Genomic DNA, 25658 nt, shown 5'->3' with positions numbered 1-25658 from the left:
ACTTATCAGCAACACCTGATATACTTAATCAAAGTAATAATAACAGTTTATGTGTTTATGTGATGGTCCTGGAGCTTCCTGGTCAGGAAGTTCAGAAGATCTCTCTGGCTCAACGTCTGGAGCTCCAAAATATTTTAGAACTGCTCATGCAAAGACAAGGCTCCTTAGGTTATCAAGCAAAATAGATCATTAGCACATATTCCTATTTTATAAATGCAGTGATGTTGCTGTAATACAGGAAATTAAAATAAATCAGTTTTTATATTAAACATTGTGATGTACAGCATACCCAATTACAAAGTTGTCACTTCTAAGAGTTTTCTGCATTAATTTACACATAGGACTAGTGAAAGAAATAAAACTAAGATAAATGATCCACTGACACAATAGTCACAATAAAAACAATGCCTCATATTTATAAATCACTTAAAAGACAAACCTTTAAAATGTGTTACTGTTTCTGCTTTGGCTTGCACCGGGACCAGGGTAACTACTTTCATTCCACCTCATGTACCAACATGTGTGTAATGACAATAAAACTCCTTGAATCTATCAAAGGGTTTGGTAGGACCCCCACGAAGCTAGAAACGGTCCTGACAGTAAAAAAAAAAATAAAGGGGTCTGGAGTCAGTCATCTATGACCATGGCAGGACAGACTGTCCATTCACGTGAGACATATTAATTTTCTATTCACCAGCTTTCATGAAGCAAACACCAAAGCTGAGTTCATCCTAGCCAGCTAGCTAACATTTACCCAGGGCTAGCTAGCTGGTTAGCAGGACAAATAAACAAACTTGTTAAACGGCGTTTCACCTCCGCCTATCCAGCCCACGTCACCAACAAATGTCTTACTTTTATCTTTTGACCGTTTTTTTCCCTCCGTTTTCCGTGAAACTGAGATAACTTATTTTTTTTATCCCATTACTGGGTTTGTTTTGTTTAATATTCTCGCTGACGGGAATGATGGGTAGCTGTCAATCATGCCCAGCACGCCTGTCGGCGGCCCGCTACGTCACTCACTTTGCGACAGTGCGGTCCAACGAATATGATGCAATTATTGCCACAAAAACACCGACCACAGCATATCATTGCAGTTTATTTTATTTATTCCTACGACGTTTATTTTGAAGCATATAATTTAACAAACACAGAGATAGCTACAGATAAAGACTGGATATTTTAATTCTCAGATGAGGATGATCATGTAGCTTTGGGGCCCGAAGCATTTGCCTAGTTCGCCTATAGCAAGAAACGGCTCTGCATATATATATATTCATTCATTATGTCTTTATTGATGTGACATGGTGTTCTAGTTTACATTTTTCTATCCACTATAACATTTCAGGAGCTGACTCACAGAATTAATTTCCTTTTGGTCACTCTGAGTGATAGAGCGCCTTGCATGCCACTGTGCCGACCGCCAGTGCAGCTTCAATATGACGCAGCTGGTCGTCAAAGAAGATGTGGGGGCGGATCCTCTCCAGGGTGGGACCTTTGTTTGTCCCCCGAAGAAATACAGCCTCATCAATCTCAACATCCCACATGTGCAGAGTGTTTAAGGCTCTGTACCCTGCAATGCCTGGGTCGCGAGCTGTCACCACGTATGTGCGAATTGGGCAGTTCTTGTACATGCCTTTATCATACAACTTCTTCTGCAGCCTCACTAACACCTCCAGGAATCTTTTGAACGGCCCCTGAAGAGAGGAGGGAGAAGAGGATCAATGACGTTCTGCAGCTTACTTGTTGTAGTGTAGGATGATTAAATATAATGTAACCTATTAACATCATATCATGCAGGTGCAAACACATATTGTATTTATATGAATTTGTGACTGTCCATACCGATCCCATTGGAACTTCAACATTTTCCTTCTCATTCTTCAAGTATCTTTCTAATCCATCACTCTTGAAAACAAGTTCTGACTCGTTAGAGAAGAGGACAGCATCACCATCAAAGGCGAAACGCAGCTGACCCTCTGGCATCCTCATGTTCTCTGGGATGGACACGATACCAGTTGCTATACCTGATGCAAGGACAGTCAATCACATTAACACAAGGAGTTATGGTGTGATGCACAGCTACACAGATTACACAGGTTACAGCATGTAGACTAACGGACATTTTGTCTTGTTTACCTTCATTTGCTGCTTCTTGAGCCCTCCACCCTGGTTCAGTACACAGGTACAGGTGGGTATTATTTTTCTGTAATTCACCAACAAGATTGTTTTCATTCACAGGCACGATAGTGATGAGTTCCTCCAGATCTGCAAAAGAAAGAATGACAAGGCCACTGGACAATCGGTTTCCTAAAAATGTTCTGTCCCATAGCTGGTACAGTACTGTTAACTTTCAGATGCCTACAGATATTGTACAGTACTGTTGATTAATTATAGTCACAGATGGATTTAGTTCAAGAATGACACACAAGCACTGCAGCTATTTTTTAATGAAAAACAACCACAACACAACAACAGAAAGGAGCTGAGACTTTAAATGACAGATGATCACTGTCTGTGTGAATTTTCTGCTTTGTGTATTTGTGTAGGTGTGTCCTGTATGTATATGTCATCAGACCTGTTTGTGTGCATCAGTAACTCACCTTGTTCTCTGATAACATCCATGGGTGCCTCTGTTGCGTTGTCACAGATGAGTATGACCTTAAAGAGCTCCTTGCTGTCAGGGTAATGCTCTTTAAGTTTAGCATTCACTGCCTTCAGAGCCTGAGAGCACAGCAAGATTAAGAAAGTAAAGAAAAATCTAAATAACTCAGTCAGAAAGAAAATGCTTGTGTGTTCACAAAACAGGGATCAGTTGTTCTGTTGGTATTGTGGTGTGTGTGTGCGTGCGTGTGTGTGTGTGTGTGTGTGTGTGTGTGTGTGTGTACTATGTTTTTAACTCATAATGTGCTCAGCTTTTTTCCTTAATGGTTTCTGACCTTAAAGAAGGAAAGGCCCCGTGGTTCCATCATGGAGAACACTTCTGTAGTCATTGCGATGGTGACAGCAATCTCTGGTTCAGGCTACAGGATCAGAAATTAACACTTTAACAACAATCCCAAGTTTTCTAACGCAGTTTTTTTTTGTGAGGGATAATTTGAGAAAACCTTTACACATATACTCTTTACTTGATAGTATATCAGTGCATCAAATGATGATAATTAAACAAAGCAAAACCTTCTTTTCTTTACCTTTATCATCGCATTTTCTCCCATACTGGTATTTGTTTCTCTGGTCCTCTTCTGACTTTGCTTGTTTTTGCTGCTCATCTCTTCAGCTCCACATCCAAGTGTCTGCTTTGATTACAGCTTAAGTTGCATAGTTGTTGATACGCTAGCACATGCTGAAGAAATACAACGTTATACGTGCGTAACGTTAGTCCGTTTGCTTCGTAATAACGATTATAGAAGTGAATAGAGACGTACCCAGCTTTGCATGAACAGTGTTGCTCCTTGATATTGTCAGTCCCAGCCTCCGCCACGCATATTGCAGCCCCTTTTGCCTACTTCTATCGGACAGTTTATTTGCTGCTTTATAAAAGTTTGACAAAAGTTCAGCAGGAAGAGCTGTCACAGCATGCCATGTTGATACCAGAGCCTTATAGATAACCAGAAAACCACAGCCCAGAAGAGAATGTCGGACGTAGCAACAGTAGGCCAATTGACCTTTGGCTAAGCCCCGCCCCCCTTAGTTACAACTTATAGTCCGGAAAATACGATATTCAACTGTTAGGCCTTCAAAATATTCCGAATGAGTTCATGCTGTTGCTGCCAGCCTGTGGCTATGCTGCCAACCTGTGGCTGCAACATGAAACTACATGGAGAGTACACCCATAGATAGACAGTAGCAAACACCAGAGATTTCTGCCAGAGTGGGTGCAGACGTCGACATGCTAAGTAGAAGGAAGAGACTCGATATTTGACTGAAATGGTTATCAGAAATAATCTCAGAAATAATTTGTTATATAAAAAAAAGACTAAAATGTTTTGACTAAAACTTGACTAAGATATATTGAGTTTTCTTTTGACTAAAACTAGACTAAAAATGACGAGACTTTTAGTCGACTAAAACTTGACTAAGAAAAAAAGATATGTGAATGACTAAAAATGACTAAAACTAACAAGGACATTTGGCACAAGACTAAGACTAAGACTAAATTAAAAATAGGTGACAAAATTAACACTAGAACCTGTAATGGGACTCTAGTGTCAAGACTCAACTGGATTACTGATGCTCTGCTCCATAATGCTGGCATTCACGGACCATCCCAATACTGAACCTCAACCCATCCAGTTTACATCAGCAAAACTCACAAAACCTTCAAGAAAGTCCTTTAGCTAGAGTTACCTTCAGAATGTAAACATTAAAAAATATATCTGAGCAAGGGGAGAAGTAGAGGACTTGTTCAGATTTCCTCAAATGTGCAAATGGCACACTTTCCAAAATACTCCAACACTTTTCATTAAAGAGGTTATATTATAATCTTTGGATGTGTGCATGAAGGACTGTAGACACTAGTCATAGGAGAGGAAGATTATACAGAATGGCACAGCACACACTCACAATAGATATATGTTAGATAGATAGATAGATAGATAGACGACTTTATTGATCCCTTTGGGAGGTTCCCGCAGGGAAATTGACATCTCCATCGCAACCAGCACTTTCAGACATACATGTAGGAGACAGTATAAAAAGCCCAGAATACCAATACACCCAGTGAAGAATAATAAAAATAGTAATACAAAAATAAATATTGACTGTACATGCATGGTTGTTGCATAAATAGAGAAATAAATATTGTGACTGTACATGACTGTACATACACTGTTATTGCACTTTACTTTACTATTGCAGATTAGTTAAAAAAGTCATTCAGGCCCTTTCCTTTTTGTCCTCCTCCCCCCAAGTGAGTGGTGGTTGTACAGTCTGATGGCACGGGGGACAAAAGAGTTCCTCAGTCTATTTGTCCTGCACCTTGGGAGGAGCAGCCTCTCGCTGAAGGTGCTTCTCTGGCTACTGATGGTCGTGTGCAGAGGGTGACTGGCATTGTCCAGGATACTTGTTAGTTTTTTAAGTGTCCTGCTCTCTGCTACAGTAGCCAGAGGGTCCAGCCTCGTGCCAACCACAGAGCCAGCCCGCCTGATTAGTTTCTCCAACCTGGAGAGGTCTGCCTTGGAGGTGCTCCCACCCCAGCACACCACAGCGTAGGACAGGACGCTGGCGACCACAGACTGGTAGAAGATCCCCAGGAGCTTCTTGCAGATGTTGAAGGATCTTAACCTCCTCAAGAAGTACATCCTGCTCTGGGTCTTCTTGTACAGCTGCCCCGTGTTGCTCGTCCAGTCCAGTTTGTTGTCCAGCCACAGCCCAAGATATTTGTAGGTCTGCACGACCTCCACCTCCTCTGCTCCTATCAGAACTGGTCTGGGGTTGGGTCTGTCCCTCCCAAAGTCAATGACCAGTTCCTTAGTCTTTGAGGTGTTGAGCTGTAGATTGTTTGTGTGGCTCCAGACAACAAAATCCCTCACCAGGCTCCTGTACTCCTCCTCTTCGTCGCCACTGATACACCCCACAATGGCCGTGTCATCTGCAAACTTCTGGACGTGACACGTGTCTGAGATGTAGCAGAAGTCCGCGGTGTACAGGGTGAAGAGGATAGGGGAAAGTACAGTCCCCTGTGGAGCTCCAGTGCTGCTGACCACAGTGTCAGACGTGATGTCCTTCAGCCTGACGTACTGTGGTCTATCGGTGAGGTAGCTGGAAATCCAAGCAACCAGGCAGGGGTCCACTCGCATTCTGGAGAGTTTTTCCTGGAGTACAAGGGGCTGGATTGTGTTGAAGGCACTCGAAAAGTCCAGGAAGGTAATCCTGACAGTGCCTTTTCCCTTGTCCAGATGCGAGTGGGCTCTGTGTAAGAGGTAGAGGATGGCATCCTCTACACCAACCTCTGCCCGGTAGGCAAACTGTAGAGGGTCCTCAGCGTGCTGCACCTGAGGTCTGAGGAGCTGGAGGAAGAGCCGCTCCATCGTCTTCATCAGATGTGATGTGAGTGCCACCGGTCTGAAGTCATTCAGCTCGCTGGGCCGGTTCCTCTTGGGGACAGGAACGATGCATGAAGTCTTCCAGAGGGTGGGCACTCTCCCGAGTTGCAGGCTCAGGTTGAAGATGCGTTGTAGCGGCTCCCCGAGTTCAGCAGCGCAGGTCTTCAGAAGCCGTGGACACACCATGTCGGGTCCTGCTGCCTTCCGGGGACGGAGCTTCCTCAGTTCACCCCTCACTTGATCAGCTGTGAAGCAAGGGGGGGGTTGAGAGGAGGGTGAGGGGGTTGGGGGGCTGTCCAGCTCCCATGGAAGAGGAGGGGAGAGTCGGGGGATTCTGTGCAAGAAAGGTGCGAGTGGGAGGGCTAGGTGGGGGGATGGCTGTGGCAGCTGGGGGGGAGGAGAGGAGGAGGGGCTGCTGATGTCTGTGGGTGAAGATACGTTGGGGGGAGGGCAGGCTACAGTAACGGTGGGGAGTGGAGTGCTTTCACTGAACCTATTGAAAAACATGTTCAGGTCGTTGGCTCTCTCTACACTTCCCCCCTCTGTGCTGGTCCTTGCTTTGTGTCCTGTGATGGTTCTGACACCTTCCCAGACGTCCCTCATGTTGTTCTCCCTCAGCTTCTGCTCCACCTTCTTCCTGTAGCAGTCCTTTGCTTCCCTCAGGCATTGTTTCACCTCCCTCTGTGCTGCTTTCATCTCCTCCTTGTCTTTGGTCCTGAAGGCCTTCTTCTTCTGGTTGAGGACAGCCTTGACTCCCTGTGTTACCCATGGTTTGTTGTTTGGGTAACACCGAACAGTCTTGGTGGGGGCGACCACATCTGCACAGAAGTTGAGATAGTCTGTGATGCAGTGAGTCATCCCCTCTATGTCCTCGTCATGTACACCCAGCAGTACATCCCAGTCCGTGGTGTTGTAGCAGTCTCTCAGGGCCTCCTCTGCTTCAGGAGTCCACCTCCTGATGGAACGAGTAGAGACAGCCTGCCTCTGGACCAGGGGTGTGTATTGGGGCTGAATGTACACCAGGTTATGATCTGACTTGCCCAGGGGGGGCAGGGCGGTGACTCTGTATGCCTCCTTCACGTTGGTATACAGTAAGTCTATTGTCCTGTTCTTCCTGGTGGGGCAGTTCACGACCTGATGGAAGGTAGCCAGTGTGGAGTCCAGGGTGACATGATTAAAGTCTCCAGAAATTATTATGAAGGCATCAGAATGTTGCATCTGCAGCCGTGCTGTGACACTGTGTATTTTCTCACAGGCAGCGGTTGCTTCCGCCCTCGGAGGGATGTAAACACAGATGGAGATCACGTGACTGAACTCCCTGGGCAGATAATATGGCCGCAGACTAACGGCTAGCAGTTCCAGATTAGGGCAACACCACGCTGTCTTGACTGTGACATGGCCAGGGTTACACCAACGGTTGTTGATGTAGATGATGAGTCCCCCACCTTTGCTTTTCCCGCACGCCTTCGTGTCTCTGTCGGCTCTTACTGCTGTAAATCCCCGCAGATCCACGTTAGCATCCGGTACGCTATCGGTTAGCCATGTCTCCGTCAGAATGAACAAGCTGCACTCACGGTAAATCCGTTGGTTCTCCAGAGCGGACAGCTCGTCCATCTTATTCGGCAGCGAGTTGACGTTCCCCATAATCACGGAGGGAAGCGATGGTTTATAACGCCTCCGATTTTCCGCTAGCCTAGCCTTTAGCTTAGCCCCGGCTTTGCAGCCCCGGTACCTCCTCCGCAACTCCGCTGGGATGTTGTGCCTTTCTCCGTGTGTGGTCTTCCTGAGAGCCAGCAAATCCTCTCTAGAATAAACGAGAGAGCTGGCTCTAATGTGGGAAACTGCCGTATCCATAGGATACATAGTAACAAATCCAAAGATAAAAAGAAAAAGAAAGAAAACAAGAGAAAAACTCGAAAAAAACTCGAAAAACGGGAACAGTGCTACGGAGCGACTGGAGTAGCTGCCGTCTCTCACAGCGCCACAAGTACCTTGTTACTATTACTATAACATTAAAATTGTCTAATACACATAATTTGCCATCGTAAAATACATCAATCAATCACCCACATGTAAAAACACGACATAAAACAGCTGCGAGGAAAATGCATCAGTTTAAAAACTCTTAAAAACAAAGAGAAGTAGTAAAGTGAAAGAGTTGCACAAATGGTCAAAATAGATATTTGAGTGATGTTTCTTTGGTAATCTGGTGCTCAAATAAATATTGTTCAGAAGATGGAGAATCATTTTACCTGCCAACCTTTCACACACACTACCATGTCTTGCTTTTTATTTTCAGTCGCAAGTCATTGAATCTATTCTCTCCTCTGCAACAATACTTATATATTTTTTTGCTGTTACTATCGAAAAACAGCATTTTCTACTTCACTGCTGAAACAGAAACACAGTCTACAATTTCTTGTATTCCCCAATTTTAGTCAGAGTTTGTCTTCTGGAAGACATGCTTGTTTGTTTCATTTCCTGTTGCAGCTCCAACTCCTTTAGTGTTTGTTTTAACACAGTGGAATGACAACATGACTTGTCAGGAAATACAAGAATCATTTCTAATAATAATAATAATACTTATATATTTTTTAAGTGTTATTATCGAAAAACAGCATTTTCTACTTCACCGCTGAAACAGAAACACAGTCTATATTTTCTTGTGTGCCCCAATTAGACATGCTTGATTGTTGTTAAAAAGTTTCAAAAACCATTTCCTGTTACCACTCCAACTCCTTTAGCGACTGCAGCATGCACCGTTTGTTTTAACACAGTGGAAAGACAACACGACTTGACTTGTCAGGAAATACAAGAATCATTTCTGACAAACTGAAACTTTTGTGCAACAATGATGTAACTAAAAGAACAGCACTCCTTATCAAACCAGCTCATCTAAAATATATTTATCGTTTATTCTTCTCTGAAAGGAACAACCATTTAATACTGTAAATCAGTAAGTAGAGTCAAAGGTGGAGGCCACATAATACTAATATTAAATTGGCATTTTGCAATCGTTCATGATTAGAAATAGAAAATAACTTTTTTAAATATTTAAAATACTTGACATTGTGGGAACAATAATCAAATTCATCTTTTTGTCTATCAGTATACAATGCTGTGTATTCTTATTGCAGAAAAAAAAGTTAAATGATTCACTGGTTTGTGTCAAGTTGAAGATGTTGAAATCAGCTGATGGGCACGTTTTGATGATCGGGGCACCGAAACGCAGCCTCTAAATAACGCATTATCTGCTGCGAAATTGGTTCATTTCACCAATATTTTGTTATGATACACTAGTGCTATTCCCGGACGTGCAGCAGTTTGTTGTTCTTTGGCCAGCTGTTCCTCTCTCTGCCTCCGCATCGTCCTTTCAGCGAGCTCCTCATCCATATACTCTGGGACAAAACGGTAAGGACGTCCATCATAAACAAAGTCATCATCCACAACTTCAGAATCGGAAAAATATTCAGCCACGTTGCAAAAGACTAGCAGTAGCAAATTACATGTAAACAAGCCACGCAGGGTGTACGCGGTGCTCAGAGATGACACCTTCCAGGTCAGAGGTTAGTAGGTCAATCACTGGATGATGATAACAGGTAACTCCAGACTCAACGGGGAATAGCACTAGTGTATCATAACAAAATATTGGTGAAATGAACAAGTTTCGCGGCAGATATTGCGTTATTTAGTTCCCCTTTAAGTACTTAGTTTTGTCCTTTGCAACCTGATGAATAACTAGAAAATTCCCGCAGGAAATTTTGAGAGTGACTCGAGGGCTGCTGCCGGGGTTATTAAAAAAAGAAAAGGAAAAAGATGTTAGCATTACCATTACTAATGTTGGCATTACCATTTGCCACGCTAATGCGCGGCGCTGACGCACTAAACTAGGCTAAGGCTAGAGATTAGCACAGTCACACACACACACAATAGAAAACATTCAGCTCAGATGTACACACAGAGCAAGCAGAGTGACAGTCACCTCAAAAAATGTCTTGCTTTACCTCTCTGTTACTGCCTGTCTGTCTTTTACCCTCTCTCTGTCTCTTTCTTTGTTATTTACTTAAATAAACTGAAATTAACTGCCAAGGACTACAAAAATGGCTGCAGCTGTGGCCCTGGCCTGAGGCTGCCATGGTGACTCTGCTGGTTGCCATGACTACTCACAGACACAGGAGAGGAGAAGGAAGAAATTTTGATTTTTTGCCCTCTGACAGTCCTCGCATTTGGGCTCACTGAGGCAAAACCAAAGCTCACCCACTCAAAAAACAGATAGTGATTGGCAGGAGAAGTTCCTGAACACACTGATGTAATTTTGGTGTCTCTGGAGTAAATATTGTGGAAACTGTTGTGAGTATAAGAAGAGGGTGGATTCAGCTTTCCTCGAAAATCAGCTTCAAATTTTGAATGGGAGTTCAGTGGCAGTTGGAGCGGGACACTCCTCACTCTGGGGCACGCCATTCAAATTCAGAAAATGTCTCGTCTTAGGCGAGCACATTGTATGAATCAGGACAAGTTCCTCTACAAAAGTGGAAAAAATCTAATGTCTACGATGTAAGATGTGCCCAGGAGCAGCGTGGAAAGAGAAAAATTTCAGTGAATTTCAGACAGCCTGTCTCACTCTAGCCTGTGAGGTCTCCCACTCTAGGCCGAACATTCCACGCAATACACACCCATTATAAACTCAGAAATTTCACATGATTGATCACGATGATTGACGAGTGATTGATCGAAAAGTATAAAAGATATCAAAAATCTGAATTATATTTTTATAGAGGACAAATTTACCTACATTTTAAAGTTTAAATGAAGTCTCTAGGTGAAATTTTGCGGGAGGAGTTAGCTTTTGAAAATGCCCCTCAAAAGTGTCAGTTTTTCCTTTTTTTTTCGTTTTTTCGCAGTTTCCCATTCATTTCAATGGGACGATTTTCGCAGTTTTTCGCGAATAAATTCGCGAAAAATTCGTGGATTCCTTATAAAAGTAAGAGCACACCGATCCCGATAAAGGCGCACGTTTTGATGTAATTTTTGTCGGTGTCGCCCCAAAATTGCGGGGCGAGTTTGAAATCGAAAAAAGGTACGGAAGATGAATAATATACACGACTCCCCATATAGCTTAGAGCTATAGAGGGTTGTTGTTTTTAAACCGCTAGCTAGTGTTAGCTATAAAACGATGTGTTCCCATAGCATCGCTAACGTTTTAAACTGGTTCCAAAAATTCCTCAGAAAGCTAATGATAGCAACAGAAACCACACCATACCTGAATTTGTTTTTTTCAACAGGCTGCCTGTTCAACCCAGTAGAAGTAGTACACAGGAAGCGCATTGTCGACTTTCCTTCTCTAGTCTGATGCAGGGCCGTTTCTAGCATCGTGGGGGACCTAAGCGAGATGCTGTTTGGGGGCCCCTAGTTTGTCAAACTATGATGAAGAGATACCTAACCCTTAGATGGATTCACACATGTTGGTACATGAGGTGGAACAAAATTAGTTACCCTGGTCCCGGTGCAAGCCAAAGCAGAAACAGTAAGAGTATAAAAATAGAATAAAATTAGCTAACTGAGTATATAAAATAGTCAGGTAAGTAATATAAATATAGAAAGTGACAATTGTGCATTTCTGGAGTCTGTGCAAAACGACTGCATTCAGTGCAAAACATATCCGTGGTTGGTTGTCTATTACACTACATGAGCATCTTAAGTTGAGCCACACAGGCAAGTTAAACTGATAAAAAACTATAATACAAGGAAAACAACAATCCTCTATATGTCAATAAATAAAACTGATTTTGAGTGTTTATAAAAATGTTTACTTTAAATAAGAAAATACAACAAACCAACATTTATTTTAAAGTGCAACAATGAAAACAAAACAACACTAAAAATAATGCTGATTTAACATCACAGTCACTTATCAGCATAACACCTGATATACTTAATCAAAGTAATAATAACAGTTTATGTGTTTATGTGATGGTCCTGGAGCTTCCTGGTCAGGAAGTTCAGAAGATCTCTCTGGCTCAACGTCTGGAGCTCCAAAATATTTTAGAACTGCTCATGCAAAGACAAGGCTCCTTAGGTTATCAAGCAAAGTAGATCATTAGCACATATTCCTATTTTATAAATGCAGTGATGTTGCTGTAATACAGGAAATTAAAATAAATCAGTTTTTATATTAAACATTGTGATGTACAGCATACCCAATTACAAAGTTGTCACTTCTAAGAGTTTTCTGCATTAATTTACACATAGGACTAGTGAAAGAAATAAAACTAAGATAAATGATCCACTGACACAATAGTCACAATAAAAACAATGCCTCATATTTATAAATCACTTAAAAGACAAACCTTTCAAATGTGTTACTGTTTCTGCTTTGGCTTGCACCGGGACCAGGGTAACTAATTTCGTTCCACCTCATGTACCAACATGTGTGTAATGACAATAAAACTCCTTGAATCCATCAAAGGGTTTGGTAGGACCCCCACGAAGCTAGAAACGGTCCTGACAGTAAAAAAAAAAATAAAGGGGTCTGGAGTCAGTCAGCTATGACCATGGCAGGACCGACTGTCCATTCACGTGAGACATATTAATTTTCTATTCGCCAACTTTCATGAAGCAAACACCAAAGCTGAGTTCATCCTAGCCAGCTAGCTAACATTTACCCAGGGCTAGCTAGCTGGTTAGCAGGACAAATAAACAAACTTGTTTAACGGCGTTTCACCTCCGCCTATCCAGCCCACGTCACCAACAAATGTCTTACTTTTATCTTTTGACCGTTTTTCTTCCTCCGTTTTCTTCCGTTTTCCGTGAAACTGAGATAACTTATTTTTTTTATCCCATTACTGGGTTTGTTTTGTTTAATATTCTCGCTGACGGGAATGATGGGTAGCTGTCAATCATGCCCAGCACACCCGTCAGCGGCCCGCTACGTCACTCACTTTGCGACAGTGCGGTCCAACGAATATGATGCAATTATTGCCACAAAAACACCGACCACAGCATATCATTGCAGTTTATTTTATTTATTCCTACGACGTTTATTTTGAAGCATATAATGTAACAAACACAGAGATAGCTACAGATAAAGACTGGATATTTTAATTCTCAGATGAGGATGATCATGTAGCTTTGGGGCCCGAAGCATTTGCCTAGTTGGCCTATAGCAAGAAATGTCTCTGCATATATATATATTCATTCATTATGTCTTTATTGATGTGACATGGTGTTCTAGTTTACATTTTTCTATCCACTATAACATTTCAGGAGCTGACTCACAGAATGAATTTCCTTTTGGTCACTCTGAGTGATAGAGCGCCTTGCATGCCACTGTGCCGACCGCCAGTGCAGCTTCAATATGACGCAGCTGGTCGTCAAAGAAGATGTGGGGGCGGATCCTCTCCAGGGTGGGACCTTTCTTTGTCCCCCGAAGAAATACAGCCTCATCAATCTCAACATCCCACATGTGCAGAGTGTTTAAGGCTCTGTACCCTCCAATGCCTGGGTTGCGAGATGTCACCAGGTATGTGCGAATAGGGCAGTTCTTGTACATGCCTTTATCATACAACTTCTTCTGCAGCCTCACTAACACCTCCAAGAATCTTTTGAACGGTCCCTGAAGAGAGGAAGGAGAAGAGGAGCAATGACGTACCGCAGCACAGTGGTTGTAGTATAGGATGATACCTATTAACATCATATCATGCAGGTGCAAACAAATATTGTATTTATATGAATTTGTTACTGTCCATACCGATCCCATTGAAACGTCAACTTTTTCCCTCTCGTTCCTCAAGTATCCTTCTAATCCATCACTCTGGAAAATACGTTCTGACTCGTTAGAGAAGAGGACAGCATCACCATCAAAGGCAAAACGCAGCTGATCCTCTGGCATCCTCATGTTCTCTGGGATGGACACGATACCAGTTGCTATACCTGATGCAGGGGCAGTCAATCATATTAACACAAGGAGTTATGGTGTGATGCACAACTACACAAATTACACTACTGGTTACAGCATGTAGACTAACGGACATTTTGTCTTGTTTACCTTCATTTGCTGCTTCTTGAGCCCTCCACCCTGGTTCAGTACACAGGTACAGGTGGGTATTATTGGTCTGTAATTCACCAACAAGATTGTTCTTTTTTTTCACAGGCACGATAGTGATGAGTTCCTCCAGATCTGCAAAAGAATGAATGACAAGGCCACTGGACAATCAATTTCCTAAAAATGTTGTGTTCTATAGCTGGTACAGTACTGGTAACTTACAGATGCACGGATGTTAGAGGCCCCATGTTTATCGTACAGTACTGTTGATTAATTATAGTCACTGATGGATTTAGTTCAAGAATGACACACAAGCACTGCAGCTATTTTTTAATGAAAAGCAACCACAACTCAACACAACAACAGACAGGAGCTGAGACTTTAAATAACAGATGATCACAGATTGTCTCTGTCTGAATGTTCTGCTTTGTGTATTTGTGTAGGTATGTACTGTATGTATACGTCATCAGACCCGTTTGTGTGCATCAGTAACTCACCTTGTTCTCTGATAACATCCATGGGTGCCTCTGTTGCGTTGTCACAGATGAGTATGACCTTAAAGAGATCCTTGCTGTCAGGGTAATGCTCTTTAAGTTTAGCATTCACTGCCTTCAGAGCCTGAGAGCACAGCAAGATTAAGAAATTAAAGAAAAATCTAAATAACTCAATCAGAAAGAAAATGCTTGTGTGTTCACAAAACAGGGATCAGTTGTTCTGTTGGTATTGTGGTGTGTGTGTGCGTGCGTGCGTGTGTGTGTGTGTGTGTGTGTGTACTATGTTTTTAACTCATAATGTGCTCAGCTTTTTTCCTTAATGGTTTCTGACCTTAAAGAAGGAAAGGCCCCGTGGTTCTATCATGGAGAACACTTCTGTAGTCATTGCGATGGTGACAGCAATCTCTGGTTCAGGCTACAGGATCAGAAATTAACACTTTAACAACAATCCCAAGTTTTCTAATGCAGTTTTTTTTTGTGAGGGATAATTTGAGAAAACCTTTACACATATACTCTTTACTTGATAGTATATCAGTGCATCAAATGATGATAATTAAACAAAGCAAAACCTTCTTTTCTTTACCTTTATCATCGCATTTTCTCCCATACTGGTATTTGTTTCTCTGGTCCTCTTCCGACTTTGCTTGTTTTTGCTGCTCATCTCTTCAGCTCCACATCCAAGTGTCTGCTTTCATTTCTCTTTTATACTCTCTCTCTGCTCTCCTTTCTGTTTCCATTCGCTTATCGTTCTCTTGGATTATTGGAAATGTAATTATGACTCAAGCATATGTCGACATGTTATTGTAGTTGGTCAAGTTTGAACCTGTAATGGGACTCTACTCATTTGTCCCAGTTTTATTTCCCATTTCTCATTCCAAAAATCACATACACTGAACTTTTGACATTTTAGCAACACGCAACACAAATTAAATTTACACATGACAGTCCAAACTTGTTTTTTTGTCTTGAACAAAAAAGACCCATTAAATAAATATAAAGAAACATATTGAAATGTTCTAATACACTTCATTTGTAATCTTAAAACCATTCAAATACATTCAAATCAATCCCCCACTTATACGACACACTGATGGCAACAACATGCAGAAAACATGACAAAACATCAGTGAGGAAAAGGTACCAGTTTTAAAAACTCTTTAACACAGAGACAAGAATGGCACAACTCCACATCCAAGTGTCTGCTTTGATTTTTCTTTTACTCTCTCCCTGCTCCCCTTTCTATTTCTATTCACTTATCATTCTCTTGGATTATTGGAAATGTAATTAACGTATGACTCAAGCATATGTCGACATGTTATCGTAGTTGGTCAAGTGTGAACCTGTTAGTGTTCATTTCGTCAGACGAGACGAAACTAAATATGTTCGTCAACGACCTTTTTTTCCATGACTAAGACGAGACGATGATGAGACTTGTCCAAAAACGCTGACTAAGACTAAATTAACATCCATTATTGTTGACGAAAAAAGACGAGACTAAAATGTTTTGCATAAAATAAAAACTAAGATAAAATCTCTCTTCAGTTTTTTCTACAGTTGTCTCTACTTTTTCATCGTGAGATAGAATACCGTAAATTCCGGACTAAGCCGCTACTTTTGTCACTTGCTTTGGACCCTGCGGCTTATACAACGGCTTTTTACAGCTAACGGTCACCAGGGGCGCACTATCATGTCATAGACGATGACACGAGGATTAAGAACTGACTTTTCTGGTATAGTAGGCTGGTTATTTTGATACAGTAAACGGCCGTGTTACTGCACCTTTACTGCTGTGTTGGCTGTTTTCGAAAAAGATGCTGGTTATTTAGTTGAGCAGCCGGGTTACTGCACTTTTGCTGCCGTGTTACAGGCAAGCACTTTTACAAACAAATTAAATTTAGCCATTTAACGTTATTGCCTCGTCAAGCGTTGTAAGCTTTGTTTTTTGTTATACTGCACTGCTAGGTACTATGACTGCAGGAAGTGCGCTAGGAGCGCACCGTTATTATTTGTGCACTGCACGAATGCTGTTTGTAATGTCAAAGATGTGAAAGTTTGATCGATTGATTTTTTGTTTGATTGATCGAAAGATTTATGTTTGTCAAATGTAAATAAATGGGACGCTTCGCGTTTCCAAACAGTCATTTCTGTCCCGACAATCCCCTCCGTGGTAGAAGAAACCCTTACGGTAATTAAACATTAAAACACCAGCGGTTTATAGTCGGGTGCGGCTTATATGGCACAATCTGTAGTTTCCCCAAAATTTAGCTGGTGCAGCTTATATTCAGGTGCGCCTTATAGTCCGGAAAACACGATATTCAACTGTTAGGCCTTCAAAATATTCCGAATGAGTTTGTGCGTTGCTGCCAGCCTGTGGCTATGCTGCCAACCTGTGGCTGCAACATGAAACTACATGGAGAGTACACCCATAGATAGACAGTAGCAAACACCAGAGATTTCTGCCAGAGTGGGTGCAGACGTCTAGCCTGGCTCCGCCTGCCTACGTACTTCCGCTCATTTGCATTCCCTACAGAGTCTGGTATCCAGGCTAGCAGACGTCGACATGCTAGGTAGAAGGAAGAGGCTCGATATTTGACTGAAATGGTTATCAGAAATAATCTCAGAAATAATCTGTTATATAAAAAAAGACTAAAATGTTTTGACTAAAACTTGACTAAGATATATTGAGTTTTCTTTTGACTAAGACTAGACTAAAAATGACGAGACTTTTAGTCGACTAAAACTTGACTAAGATACCTTGAGTTCTCTTTTGACTAAAATGACGAGACTTTTAGTCGACTAAAACTTGACTAAGAAAAAAGATATGTGAATGACTAAATATGACTAAAACTAACAAGGACATTTGGCACAAGACTAAGACTAAATTAAAAATAGGTGACAAAATTAACACTAGAACCTGTAATGGGACTCTAGTGTCAAGACTCAACTGGATTACTGATGCTCTGCTCCATAATGCTGGTATTCAAGGACCATCCCAATACTGAACCTCAACCCATCCAGTTTACATCAGCAAAACTCACAAAACCTTCAAGAAAGTCCTTTAGCTAGAGTTACCTTCAGAATGTAAACATTAAAAAATATATCTGAGCAAGGGGAGAAGTAGAGGACTTGTTCAGATTTCCTCAAATGTGCAAATGGCACACTTTCTAAAATACTCCAACACTTTTCATTAAAGAGGTTATATTATAATCTTTGGATGTGTGCATGAAGGACTGTAGACACTAGTCATAGGAGAGGAAGATTATACAGAATGGCACAGCACACACTCACAATAGATAGATGTTACTATTACTATAACATTAAAATTGTCTAATACACATAATTTGCCATCGTAAAATACATCAGTCAATCACCCACATGTAAAAACACGACATAAAACAGCTGCGAGGAAAATGCATCAGTTTAAAAGCTCTTAAACACAAAGAAAAGTAGTGAAGTGAAAGAGTTGCACAAATGGAATTTAATAGAAATTTGAGTGACGTTTCTTTGGTAATCTGGTGCTCAAATAAATATTGTTCAGAAGATGGAGAATCATTTTACCTGCCAACCTTTCACACACACTACCATGTCTTGCTTTTTATTTTCAGTCGCAAGTCATTGAATCTATTCTCTCCTCTGCAACCCACATAATAATAATACTTATATATTTTTTAAGTGTTATTATCGAAAAACAGCATTTTCTACTTCACCGCTGAAACAGAAACACAGTCTATATTTTCTTGTGTGCCCCAATTAGACATGCTTGATTGTTGTTAAAAAGTTTCAAAAACCATTTCCTGTTACCACTCCAACTCCTTTAGCGACTGCAGCATGCACCGTTTGTTTTAACACAGTGGAAAGACAACACGACTTGACTTGTCAGGAAATACAAGAATTATTTCTGACAAACTGAAACTTTTGTGCAACAATGATGTAACTAAAAGAACAGCACTCCTTATCAAACCAGCTCATCTAAAATATATTTATCATTTATTCTTCTCTGAAAGGAACAACCATTTAATACTGTAAATCAGTAAGTAGTCAAAGGTGGAGGCCACATAATACTAATATTAAATTGGCATTTTGCAATCTTTCATGATTAGAAATAGAAAATATTAGTTTTAACGTACTTTTTTAAATATTTAAAATACTTGACATTGTGGGAACAATAATCAAATTCATCTTTTTGTCTATCAGTATAATGCTGTGTATTCTTATTGCAGAAAAAAAAGTTAAGTCATTCACTGGTTTGTGTCAAGTTGAAGATGTTGAAATCAGCTGATGGGCACATTTTGATGATCGGGGCACCGAAACGCAGCCTCTAAAGAAGGCATTATCTGCTGCGAAATTGGTTCATTTCACCAATATTTTGTTATGATACACTAGTGCTATTCCCGGACGTGCAGCAGTTTGTTGTTCTTTGGCCAGCTGTTCCTCTCTCTGCCTCCGCATCGTCCTTTCAACGAGCTCCTCATCCATATACTCTGGGACAAAACGGTAAGGACGTCCATCATAAACAAAGTCATCATCCACAACTTCAGAATCGGAAAAATATTCAGCCACGTTGCAAAAGACTAGCAGTAGCAAATTACATGTAAACAAGCCACGCAGGGTGTACGCGGTGCTCAGAGATGACACCTTCCAGGTCAGAGGTTAGTAGGTCAATCACTGGATGATGATATCAGGTAACTCCAGACTCAACGGGGAATAGCACTAGTGTATCATAACAAAATATTGGTGAAATGAACAAGTTTCGCGGCAGATATTGCGTTATTTAGTTCCCCTTTAAGTACTTAGTTTTGTCCTTTGCAACCTGATGAATAATAAGTCTAAAACTTGAAAGAAAAAAGAAAGACAGTCCACATTTACTCATTTGTCCCAGTTTTAGTCATTATTTCCCACTCATTCCAAAAAACAGCAATGACATCGTCATGACAACATTGGACAGGCAGGCAGGCAGTAACATCACATACACTGAACTTTTGGCATTTTAGCAACACGCATCACAAATTAAATTTACACACGACATTCCAAACTTTTTTTTTTGTCTTGAACAAAAAAGACGCATTAAATAAATATAAAGAAACATATTGAAATGTTCTAATACACTTCATTTGTAATTTTAAAACCATTCAAATACATTCAAATCAATCCCCCACTTATACGACACACTGATGCCAACAACATGCAGAAAACATGACAAAACATCAGTGAGGAAAAGGCACCAGTTTTAAAAACTCTTTAACACAAAGACAAGTAATGAAATGATAGAATGGCAAAGATGTGCAATAAATTCAACTTATTATCAGAAATAATCTTGATTTGATGGGTGGTGACCTGGTGTCTGAATAAACATTGTTTAGAATTTGTAGATGTTTTCTTAGATTTCTTTATATCTTTTTTATTTTCATTTTGAATTCTTTGTTTTAATGGTGCTTTTTTGTCTTTTCAAAGAGGTCAACGTTCACGGATGTTGATTAAAACACATCAGTGCATGAAATAAAACAGGACCACCTTCTAATAACAAGAAAGTATTTAGAAATTGAGAATAATGATGTCAGTAATGGTTAATAAATCATTAGTCACAACCTTTAGTGATATTTAGGGTTACCATGTTCTCGTCCAATCGCCTCGTGTTTATCCTCTCTTTTTGTCAGTAAGGCAGTTCTATGTGTCGGTGAGTCATTAATGAGTGGCTGATAAATAGGTTTTGGTCTAGATTATTTTGCAGACGATAGACATTACTTCAGTCAAAAGAAATAAACAAAATATAATTCACATATCCATTTATTACAACTTAAATAAATTGTTCATAGATAAACTATAATATTATTATTATTATGTCATTAGTGAGTGTAAAAGGATTTTCTGTATTAATGTAGTACTATGACATTGCATCAGCTGGTGTGTTATTTCATTTTCAACTATTTTATGATTCTTTTGAATATGCAATTCATTTTCCAGTAGTTTTAATATCCTGCCGCTAGATGCCAGTCCCTTAGGTGCCAAAATTAAAAGTCATTTCATTTCCTGAGTGACTGCACAGGAACGTTGCCGCTACATGAGAGCAGAAGACGTCTCTTTGTCCTTTTTCTTTGCAACTCTCTGAGCTATCCCGTAGGGCACGTGACACGCCACTGTCCCCATCTCCGCTGCCCCCTCCACATGAAACATCTGGTCATCGAAGAAGATGTGCGGCCGGATCTTCTCCAGCATTGGGCCCTTTGGTGCCCCAGCGAGAAAGAGAGCCTCGTCGATCTCCAGGCCCCACGAGCGCAGAGTTTTCAGGGCTCTGGTACCAGAACTGGCTGCGCTGCGAGCTGTCACCAGGTAGGTCCGGATGGGGCAGTCCATGCGCTGGCCTTTTCCGTAAAACTTTTTCTGTAGCTTTCCTAAAGCCTCCAGGAAGCCCTTGAGTGGTCCCTGCAGAAAGGCAGAAGCATACAGGACAGTAACACTTTACTACACTATACTATACTACACTTTATTATTACCCCATGTAGGTTAATGAAACTGGAATATTTACAGTTGAGATCTAAAAATGGCATTACCAGAAGAAAATACTAAAACAAAATTATCTGAGTTAACATTTAGACCATTTACAATTTAAAACACACCCAAGGGTTAGTCCCATTCAAACTCTAGTTCCCGCTTAGTTATGGATTATTGTGAGCATACTTTCAGTTTTAGCAACAAAATAGCACTTTGGATAGTCTGGTTAGTTAACAACCAGGCACTGTGTACACCGTGGGCCGTGCTATATGTGTAATTTTATTTTAAGTAAATGTAAGACCAGAGTTTCAGTAACTTTAGCTATCCTTCATTTAAAGGCATTGAATGCACTGCATATCCAAATGCGCTGCAATAGTGCTAATTGTGACTGTGTATACTTTACATGGTCCAGAAGCTTGTTTTCATGTGCCTTCTCATGCTCAAAGAACTTGTCCAGTCCGTGGGCCTTGTAAATGCGCTCAGACTCGTCCGAGAAGAGCACGGCGTCACCGTCGAAGGCGACGCGCAACTGAGTCTCAGAAACTTCCGTCATCTTCTCTGGGGTGAACATGGTGGCCGCTGCGATACCTGGTTCACATGAAGACACAAGTCGTACAGCGTATGGTCATATCACGGTGGGCACCTTACAGCTCTTTGGCGAGAGGCGGCTTCTCCCTCGGTGTACTCACCCTCCTCCAGAGCCTCACGGACCTTGGCTGAGTCAGCAGACAGGTAGAGGTTAGTGTGGTAGGCCTTCAGGTAGCCTATGGGACTGTTTCCTCCAGTCATACAAAAGCGCTCGATGAACAGCTCTGCAGAGAGAAGCAGTCAAACGTCCACGTTCAGAAGAATCACAATCGATGTCGCAATTTCTGGGTTAAGGTGTGTACATGTGTCATCGATGACTTCTGTTTTCGTTTTACAATATGTGCACCACTCATGGTCGCCTTGTCTATATATTTTATAAATGTAAGTACCAGAAATATTAATAATCTGAGAAAGTTAACAGTTCTACAATTTCAGAATAAATGTCAACCAAGAACGAAGAATTAGAGGAGAGGTGCAAATACTGCTGTGATGACTGATGTATGGTATTACTGCGTTACACATCAAACATCGAATGCCAGTTGTGTGAGGACCCGGAGTGATAGGAAAGGGAAGAGAGAAGTGAAGATGTTTCGGGTAGGGCAGATTTTTCCATTTGCGTACACCACAGAACATCAGTGGGTTCAGGGTATGGGGTTGCCATAGTAAATCCCAAATTCCCATCACTATCTTTGGGAGTGTGTGAAGTTCATGAGAACAAAATCACTGTCCCCTCTTCAGTCAGAGGGCTCAGTGCGACCTCTCTGAACTGAGTGGGAGTCTATCGACACGCGGGTCATCTCTCACAGTACAAGAGGTTCTTAGATTACGGTCAGCTCCTTTGCTCTTTTCTTTCTCTCTGTCTTCCTCTTATTTAGTCAACAGAGGATACTGTAATGCCTTGAGCAGACATTGTGTGCACACTTTCCTGCCTGTGTGACCTGGGGAGGACTTGGGTCAAAAGGTCACTCACAGTGTGGGAATGGAGAGGACCAGCTGTGGTGAGCAGCTAGAGGATCTACAGGATGACGGCCCTTTGCTAGAATACAGTTCACCGCCACTTTGTGTTTGTGTGTACACTGATCAGCCACAACATTAAAACCACCAGCCAGTGAAGTGAATGACACAGATGATCTCATTGCGATGTAATGTTCCTATGTAAAACCTGGGTCTTAGTAATTATTCAGATGTTTCCATGACACACATAACACCCCTAAGGCAACGGTATTGTGGTGTCCCTCGAAACTTGATGCCAAATGTTCCCCGAACAGGTGTCGTAAAGGCAGTTGGCAACCCATATTATGCAAAAGACAATGTGATTCATCAGACCAGACCACCTTCTTCCACCACACCTTTCTGTCAGAACAAGCATTCACTCTTTCAGCAATGTGAGCTACAGGAGCTAGTCTTATAGTTGGGTTGGTTGGTTATCTCCTCGTGGGCTTCAGTGAACCTTGGGCCCTTCATGACCCTGTTGCCGGTTCATCGCTTTTCCTTCCTTGGGCCACCAGACCAGAAACACCCGGTGGTGATGCTCTGACCCAGTGGTCTAGCCATCAAAACGTGGCACTTTTCAAAATCTTTCACATTCTCCCACTTTCCCTGTTTGTCTTAGAAGACTGAGTATTGACTTGATGATACCAATGTAATTAGTACTATTTGCATGACTAGGTGGTCATGATGTTATGGCTGATCTGTATATGCCTGTACTATTTCCAGTGTTCACTGTTTTGGCCACTCAATTTACAACCATACAACTGTAAGGGTGACCCTGCTGGCTTGAAACAACACACTCAGCAGGAGAGACTTAAAGCTGCATTACTACTTGATTGACCCTCCAGTGTGATTGCCTGTCAACAATCAGTGGCTGAAGTGACGGCTTGGAACAACCTCTCGACAGGTCAGAAAATTAACTGTATCAGCAAAAGTAGGGGGCTGATTCACATTCGCAATATTCGATTTTTTTCTTACTTACTGACATGGAAGTCTAGTTAATCCTAGATGTTATTGCAACATGTAAAATGAACAACATGAGTGCCTTATTTTGTGTACCTTGTGGCTGTGATTATATATGTCTGATCTTCCAGTGGGTGTTTCAGGAAGATGGATGGTGGATGTGGGATAGACTCAAGATGAAGCCATAAAGAGAAATGCCTAAAAATGACATGGTCCCCATTCAACGTGATGAAGGAACACGACACCGGTCATTGTAACTGACTTCTAGACAATAATGAAGTAAAGTGCAACCTACATTTTTTAATAAGTTATGTTGTTCTTTCGTTGCAAAGTGGCCTTTGGATTCTGTTCCTACAAATCTAGCTTCAGATTTGCACTGACTGCTCAGGGCCGACAGGGGTGGCAGTTTTCTTATGTAACTACAGGCAAGAAAGTCATAATGCTCATTTTGAGCTCATTTCCAATGCAAATGCTTATTTTGAGCATTATGATTGGACCAGAAATCCAGTTTCAAGTTTTGTGACAGGGCAGTTTTTAACGAGGATTTTACGCAAAATAGTAAATATTTAAAGATATAAAAAGACAGAAAACTTGCAGTACAAAAGTAATTGTCTCAGTGTAAGTAATCATGTGTAGAAATAGACAGATAAAAACTGTAAATAGGGTTTCCAATGAATGTGCATTGAGTTTTTTTATATGCTCTCAATGTCGAATATATCTAAACAATCAAAAATCACCAAACTCTCCAGTTTTATTATTATCTAAATTCTGACTGTTTTTACAAAAGGCTTTTCTTATGTGACATAAAAATGTGGCAATGAGAATATTGGTTCTGACTGATCAAGTGACATTAGTAGATATCAAAAATCTGAAACCCTTGGCACTTTCTGTGTCAACGAAATGAAACAAGAAAGTTTCATTTAGATTTCTGTTCAGCAAATATGTGCTTGATCAGACGGATAACACCTCATCTGAAAATTTAAACATTTCAGAAGACTTGCTGGTGTCTGTTAGATAAAATGTAGCAACCATGCCGTAACCCTTTCACTTATACGAGGAATTTAATATGAACATACATGTAGTTTTTAGTGGACAGTAGCAACATTTCTGTGTCATATAGGGTGGCTTTAATTAAAAATGTAAGTGACTGGTAGAGGTAGATGGTGGAGGATATGCCTGATATAAAAATAACATTTCACTCGTTATTGTTTGCCTTAGTGACTCACGGTGATGATTGATGGTATTGATGAGCCTTAGGCCAACATATGCGTGGTTGTTGGTCATGAGCACCACATCAAAAAGCTCCTCGCTCTCCGGGTACAGCTCCCTCAGTTGAGTGTTCACTGCCTCCAGAGCCTGGGAACATGGCCAGACACAGATTAGAGTAGTAAAATAGGTTAACACTGCATCACCGCAGTGAGAATGGAAATGAGCTTGTATCGTGTTCATCCGTCGCCTCCAGAGACACGACTCCTCACCTACAACAAGAACCATTCTGTTTGTGTGCGTGTACTGTAAATGTTTATTTGTTTGTCCACCTCTTTCACTTCATTGCCTCTGACCTTAACAAAGGAGAAGGCAGGTCCGGGTCTAAAAGGCTCTGTTTCATGCTCCACCTGATACTTGATGTACTCTTCCATGCCTTGCTGCTCATAGATCTGCTGCTCCGTCTCCATGTTGAAGAGGACTCGGGACGACACGGCGATGGTGATGGCATTCTCCGGATTTGGCTGGTGGGTTACAAACGATCATTGTGAGAATCATTATGTGTTTTCTGAGTATAGGGACACTGAGCATTTCTCATACTCTCTTAAACACAAGCATAATAATACCGAGAAACCTTTTTTGCTGACATTGGCTGACGGTTCTGAGACGACAAATAACTTAATTAAGGCTTTAGTCCCCGGGCCTGACCTAGAACAGTGGCTGAGCTGATGTGACAGGACTGAAGTGACAGTGTGATATGAAATACTTTCCTCTGCAAGAGCTTGATAGTGAAGGCCACACCCCAGAATAGCTGACACCTGTTAACTCTTTGGAGACTGAGACTGT

The 25658-nt window shown here is 41.3% G+C and overlaps 3 protein-coding genes across 4 annotated transcripts in view; all 3 read right to left on the bottom strand.

The window, feature by feature from the left end:
- Positions 1-1044: 1044 nt before the first annotated feature.
- Positions 1045-3266, bottom strand: LOC311505907 (cytosolic 5'-nucleotidase 1A-like; the record flags this gene model as incomplete). The annotated part of the gene is made up of 6 exons (XM_084569732.1): positions 1045-1694; positions 1843-2024; positions 2137-2265; positions 2601-2721; positions 2937-3020; positions 3189-3266. 6 exons carry the CDS (start codon positions 3264-3266, stop codon positions 1377-1379), a joined length of 912 nt encoding a protein of 303 aa, XP_084425858.1. The 3' UTR covers positions 1045-1376.
- Positions 3267-13229: 9963 nt separating this feature from the next.
- LOC311505070 (cytosolic 5'-nucleotidase 1A-like) lies at positions 13230-15345 on the bottom strand. 2 transcript variants are annotated; one of them, XM_084568472.1, is made up of 6 exons: positions 15160-15345; positions 14908-14991; positions 14580-14700; positions 14086-14217; positions 13789-13970; positions 13230-13653 (listed from the first exon to the last, which is right to left on the bottom strand). In XM_084568472.1, exons 1-6 carry the CDS (start codon positions 15235-15237, stop codon positions 13336-13338), a joined length of 915 nt encoding a protein of 304 aa, XP_084424598.1. In that variant the 5' UTR covers positions 15238-15345; the 3' UTR covers positions 13230-13335. The 2 variants fall into 2 exon arrangements, with proteins under 2 accessions (XP_084424598.1, XP_084424597.1); XM_084568471.1 differs by having other exon boundaries at positions 13230-13970.
- Positions 15346-20561: 5216 nt separating this feature from the next.
- LOC311505367 (cytosolic 5'-nucleotidase 1A-like) overlaps positions 20562-25658 on the bottom strand; it is an 8043-nt gene continuing 2946 nt past the window's right edge. Inside the window, 5 exon segments of the mRNA XM_084568885.1 lie at positions 20562-20996; positions 21469-21653; positions 21755-21877; positions 24833-24962; positions 25169-25336. Of these exon segments, the coding sequence (XP_084425011.1) occupies positions 20631-20996; positions 21469-21653; positions 21755-21877; positions 24833-24962; positions 25169-25336 (972 nt within the window). The 3' untranslated portion in view covers positions 20562-20630.

This window comes from Chelon labrosus (genome assembly GCF_963514085.1).
Source record: "Chelon labrosus genome assembly, chromosome: 20".
In the NCBI taxonomy this organism is placed as follows: domain Eukaryota; kingdom Metazoa; phylum Chordata; class Actinopteri; order Mugiliformes; family Mugilidae; genus Chelon; species Chelon labrosus.
This window is presented reverse-complemented; position numbering and strand designations above follow the sequence as displayed.

Bases quoted from the DNA above. Each gene is read 5' to 3' on its own strand.
- LOC311505070 (XM_084568471.1), bottom strand. From the start codon at position 15,237: ATGAGCAGCAAAAACAAGCAAAGTCGGAAGAGGACCAGAGAAACAAAT. The intron at 14,701-14,907 runs GTCAGAAACCAT...CTGTGCTCTCAG, and splicing joins GGGGCCTTTCCTTCTTTAAG to GCTCTGAAGGCAGTGAATGC. The intron at 13,971-14,085 runs GTAAACAAGACA...CCCCTGCATCAG, and splicing joins TCAAGAAGCAGCAAATGAAG to GTATAGCAACTGGTATCGTG.